The sequence below is a fragment of the Cynara cardunculus genome (assembly GCF_001531365.2).
Source record: "Cynara cardunculus var. scolymus isolate 2C chromosome LG 10, CcrdV1, whole genome shotgun sequence".
Classification (NCBI taxonomy): Eukaryota; Viridiplantae; Streptophyta; class Magnoliopsida; order Asterales; family Asteraceae; genus Cynara; species Cynara cardunculus.
Genome location: NC_037537.1, coordinates 26,645,692 through 26,651,508, shown reverse-complemented (window position 1 = coordinate 26,651,508; position 5,817 = coordinate 26,645,692). Strand labels below are relative to the sequence as shown.

Sequence of the window (5,817 nt, the reverse complement as noted above, 5' to 3'; positions counted from 1 at the left end):
ATTATAATTTAATTTAAGTTTAATAATGAAATAATTTATTTTTGGTTTAATAATATAATATTTTATAAAGATAATAATTAAGTATTCTGTTAGAACTTAATGATTATCTTAATTATATTTTAGATTTTTTATATTTAAAATGAGATGTTTATTCTGTATTTGATTGTGTTTATTTGCAGTTAGTTACACGAATTCAGATATGTGATGAAATCGGATAGGGATGAACGGGTTTAAGAGTTTTTAAGAGTTTAAGAGTTTTTAAGAGTTTAAGAGTTTTTAAGAGTTTTAGTCAAATGCTTTATAATATAGTATAGATATCAAGATCGATCTCATTTGAAAAAATGTATTTTATTCCCCAAATCGGCACAATTGACTATTTTCTAGTCAAACCACGTCAACTTCCCCCTACGTCAAACCATGGTTTTATAGACCAACTTAAAGGTGCCCTCGCTCTGGGAAATTTTTGGGTCCACGACTGGACCAACCTAGCCTGCCAAAATTATTCTAAGTAGCATTCGTCTCATTTTATCATGTCGAAAAGATTGGTATATATGTGGTTTGGGCAGCCTCGTCGTTTGAGTGAGTTATACTCAAACCCGTTTATCAAATAACAATTTGGGACTACGACTTAACACCTTCTTTTATGTCACCCATATCCTAACATGAGACTCAATAATTTGGAAATTAATGGTCTATTTTGCCCTTTCAAATGGCTTGTTCTATATTACAAAAGACATTTTTCATACCCATTACCCATATCTACTCATTGACGAGAATCTTCGCTAATTGACATTAATAATGATTCTTCTGTTTATCGTTTATAGATTTTTTTTATCAGAATTGTTTATTCATCTGAAATGTTTCATACATATACCGATATATTTTAACTATTCAAAATTTTGAATCATTCATCAAACACCACTTTAGTTGTTTCATTATTTCAACATACATTTCAACAGAACTCGATAACCATGGATAATATAATATATGCAAAAGTTTCACGACTTCGTTATATATTGGAAATGTTAAACGTACACTGATATATATCATTTAGGATTTCAAACATGGAAATAAACTTCAAAACAAATATTATGGTCATAAAAGCTAGTGGAGACCCTGCTACATCCAAAACTATTGATTGCATTGCATAAATGAGATAATAGAGAATATATCTTAAGAACAAAAATGGACTAAACCTAAAACGATTAACAATCTGAAACTAAACTTAAACCATTAATGATTTGAACCTAAAACCAAACAATTAATGGTTTGAACCTAAATAATTTCGGGTATAGTTTTACACAGGTCGATAAAAGACCCTAAACGCATGTAAATTTGGGCCCCAAATTTTCGGAAGTCCCGTTCAAAATCTCACATTTAACATGTTAAAAGACGGACATGATAAAAACAATATAAACACAGATTCATAATGAATAACAACTTGTTACGGATGAAGGCTGCTCGCAAATAACCTTAAAACGCCTGGCTAAAAGTGGACCAACAAGGCCTTTTAAATTGTTAATCACATTTCTATTAGTTTTTTAATTTAAAAATAGGTTGATTTTAAAATATTGTTGGTCAACCATATACGTTATTGCACCCTGGCCTACGGTCAACGAGCCACACAACCAATCAGAGGCTGGCACGTGTAGTCCTCTCTTATTTTTATTTTTTGTAGTTAATAAAAATATTTCAGTTTAATCATAAATTAAAAAAAATTATGATCAATTTGAAGATTTCAATCACTCTTTTAAATTATCGGACACTTTATTTTTGGAAGCTTTGATCGTCCGAATTGCATTGAATTAGATTTAGGGGCTGTTTGATAGTTGCTGAATAGTTTTGTGCAGAATCATTAAGTGGTCAGAATGACTAAGAGACTCTAATGATATAGTGCAAAATGAAATATAACTGTTTGGTAATTGTTTACAATGAAATTAGGGATCCTAATCGTTAAGGGAGGCTTATGATACAAAATCATTCAGAGAGTTTTAAAACCATTAAGAGACAGATTTTTTTTTTTGTCAAACAAGATTCACCTCTTAACGATTCAAAGATTACTTCTTAATGGAACTATTAAGAGGTAAACAAACAACCCCAAAATCGACTCTTTTTGTTACGTAGGAAAAATGGTTTTAAAAACATATTTCTATGAAAACCATTAACCATATTACAACATTGATTCAAGTTTAAAGCAATCGCTCGATTGGGTTTAAGATACACGCCCTTTTTTCATTCCGTAGATAATTCAAACATTATTTTCTAACTAATACTTGCAGGAGCGAACCTGTGTATGTCCGAACGGACTTCAGTGCATCCGTTCAACTAACTTATTTTTGTAAGTAGAGTATTTCTTTTATGTATGAAAGATGCACTCGCTAAACTTTGAACGATGCTCCGAGATATTAGCAAATATAAGAAATATCAATCAAAAAACGAAAGAGTCTCCCAAAATCAATTAAAAACTTTAAAAATCCCTCAAAACGGTGTAATTCGACTAAAAACACCACGGACAACGTACAAAACAGTCGAGTGTTTGAATCTGACAGCTACAGTATAGGAGTTACAATTTCATTAATATTGGGTTTCTTGCAGACATTGGACTCTTAAACCAGTCTTCTAGCAAGCCACTGTATACCTGCTACGTTTTTACATAATTATCTTGAAATTGGTGCGTCGGAAACCGTTTTACATAAATATCAACCGATTAAAAAAAAAAAAAACTAAAAACTAAGAAATAAAATATATAACATCCACGAAAATATTTTGTCAAACCGGCCACGTCTTTCCCATTGATGAAGTCATTATTTGGAGTAACCAAACACGGTTCTATTTGCGTGTTAATTAATACTTTCTTAACTCAACCCGCTTATTAATTAATCTCATCAATTATTTAAATTGTAATTCACGACAAAATTAGGTTTATAGAATGTTTTTATAGACTGTGTTATAAGATTTAATTTATAGACAAAATATATGATCCCGTTATATCTAAAGGTGTTGTAATAAGTTTATAGAACGATTTTTGGCTTCTTATTAAGTTTTTTAGAACAGTTTTAATGTAAAGCGTCAGACTGGTTATTTAACATGGCGTTTTTGAGAAGTGTCCTATAAATCCGTCTTTCCATCAACTCTTGTTTTTTTTCTTTCAAATAGTGTTCTAATACGATGTTTCTTTTATTAACAACAGACCTAAAAACTTGTTACGGCGTCCAAAAACGTTTTATAAATTTATTACAACACAATTAGATAAGACGTTTTATTTTTTTGGTCATATTAAATAAGTCTTATAATGCGGTTTACCATGACACTTAGAACATTTTGACGTCCTATAATCAAATTTTGTTGTAGTGCGGACTGATAATTTGAACTAATATATTAATATACGTTTTCCAGGGAACATTTAGGCCTTTTGGATAAGAATGATACTGAAAAAGTTATAACAGTTGTATGTTTTTCGTGGTTATGTTTGGTAACCGAGCTTATAAACTAGTCATGAATGACAAAAACTAGCTGATAATTCGATGAAAATGTAAAATGACTTAAAAGACCACGTTGAAAGAAAAAAAAAAACCCAAAAAGCTTATTGAAACGTACATGAAATATGTTCTCAAAAAACTGGGTTATGATTAACCAAACGTGATATTTTCAGTAAACACAAATAAATATAGTTGTCGAACATGACTTACAAGTTACTTTGTAACATATATATTAATTATGCTCAACTGGGGTTCGTGATGGTGGAGGTACTGGATCGGAAAAAAGAGGGATTCTTTTAACTTTTTGTATGTAATTTTCTCGTTTTCAATTTAACTAATTAGTGTGACGTATAAGTTTCACGATGCCATCATTTCACTCGTATCTTTTCGGTATGAATTTCTGTTGTCATGAGAAAGATATTCAGTATAACGATGGCATAGAATAATCCACGATAACATAAGTTATAAGCTTACCGCTAGTCTTAGTCTTGTTGTTTCACATGATGAATGATCATATTGCTTTCTTTTATCTGTCTTCATCACTTTTCAGATGATATTGATGACGTGTGTGTGTGTGTGTATATATATATATAACGAATGTTGTATGACATTTATAACAAACGTTTTTTTTATTAAAAATATATGTTTTCACAAGAAATGTTCAATACATTTATGATCACTCGTCTGTTTCACATGATCAGTTAGCACAAAAGCTAGCACTCTTTCCTATCTGCACGTTTCTCGTTCTTGATTCATTTTACGAATGGTTCTCACAACCTTTTCCGTTGGGTCATGATCCGTATTTTCGTAATTAAAGCGAAACCTAATGTCCCGAGTTTGAGCCTCGTTAGTCACGCCCATCTTTTGAAAAGTAGAAACTCGTTCAGTTTAAACGTTAATTTCGAGATCGACCAAATATGTGATAAACATTAAAAACGTTAGTTGCCATGGCCACAATTTATATGACTTTAGCATTCAGTTCACAAGAATCAGTGACCCACAAGGAAAAAGAACAAAAGGTACCAACTTTTATGTGAAGCAATCGCCACCAACAATATGTATGAAGAAGAAAGACGGATCAAATTAAATAAGATTAATTAATATTTTATTTAAAAATATTTAAAAATTTTAACCGGTAATTTGTTGATCTTCAGATATCCATATCATCAGATGTTATAAAATGTACAGGTTATCGGTCAAAACAGATAAAAAAATCTTCTTTACTCTAAATCAAACATCACAAAGACAAAGTTAATTGTAAATATTAACCACATGTTCGAAGAATTCAAGTAACCATGCCATTCATCGAATATATGAACAAACTAAATGAATTCTAAAGAATCAGTTTTTACATCAGAACGAATTATCTGTAAACCGAATTGAATGAAAAAAATTTGAATAATATGTAAGTTGTTCGAGTCTAGAAATGGCAATGAACTAGAGAAGAATTCGAGAACACGATCATTTGATCTTTGGGTCGAAATGGGAATTTTGTTTCCCGATGATCGTCTTCTACCGGAGCCGGAAGATTTAGGTCCAACGACAGTAGGGTTTTTGGTTTCTTGGATTCTTGATGAGACCCACTCGAAGAATTGCTACAAGTGGTTGTAGCCATGGGCATGGACCTATGTCGCCTCATATGACCACCAAGTGCCTGACCTGAAGCAAATTCTGCACCACATATCGAACATTCATGAACCTTAGCCGGTTTGTTCGAGCCACTAGGGTTACAATAGGTCTGGTGGTCCGAACCAATCTGAAGAGATAGTGTCGTATGATGAACACCCACATCTTGTTTCACAATGTTTGGCCTAATTTTATCTTCAACGGTAGGTTTAGGGGGTTTCTTGTGGCTGGCTCGATGTCCACCAAGGGCTTGAAACGAAGAAAACCCTCGATTACATGTTTTACATTCATAAACATAAAAACCAGAAGTTCTTGCAACCTGAACCTCTGCCCACGCCCCCGCTACCTCCGTCGCCTTGTTTGGTGGCGGCGACGATGGGGAGTTATTGGCTTGGCCTTGGGCAAGAAGAATCAAGCAGTTGGCCATATCTTCATCATCGTGTTCTTGGAGGATTCTGGTGAATTCAATGGAGTTGTTGGTGGGTATATGGAAGAAGTGATCATTAGGGTTATTGATATCTGTATGATCACCATCTTGATGATCATCACTGGTGGCTCCGGTGGTGGCGGTGGTGGTGGTTGATGAGGTGGAGGCCATGGTGAGAGCAAGAGGAGATGAGGGTCTTGGGCGTTTGGTTCGTTTTCCTTTGATGACCATGTTTCTTGAATCCTCCATGATTGAATTATAATCATCTTGATGATGAGCTTCCAT

The 5,817-nt window shown here is 33.0% G+C and overlaps 1 protein-coding gene across 1 annotated transcript; it reads right to left on the bottom strand.

The window, feature by feature from the left end:
- Positions 1–4,793: 4,793 nt before the first annotated feature.
- LOC112520387 (zinc finger protein ZAT5-like) lies at positions 4,794–5,817 on the bottom strand. Its single transcript, XM_025128761.1, has 2 exons — positions 5,211–5,817; positions 4,794–5,138 (listed from the first exon to the last, which is right to left on the bottom strand). Exons 1-2 carry the CDS (start codon positions 5,815–5,817, stop codon positions 4,900–4,902), a joined length of 846 nt encoding a protein of 281 aa, XP_024984529.1. The 3' UTR covers positions 4,794–4,899.

Excerpts from the sequence above, each read along its gene's own strand:
- LOC112520387 (XM_025128761.1), bottom strand. The coding sequence starts at position 5,817 with ATGGAAGCTCATCATCAAGATGATTATAATTCAATCATGGAGGATTCA. Across the intron at positions 5,139-5,210 it reads TTCGGACCACCAGACCTATT|GTCAGGCACTTGGTGGTCAT; the intron begins GTAACCCTAGTG and ends AATTTGCTTCAG.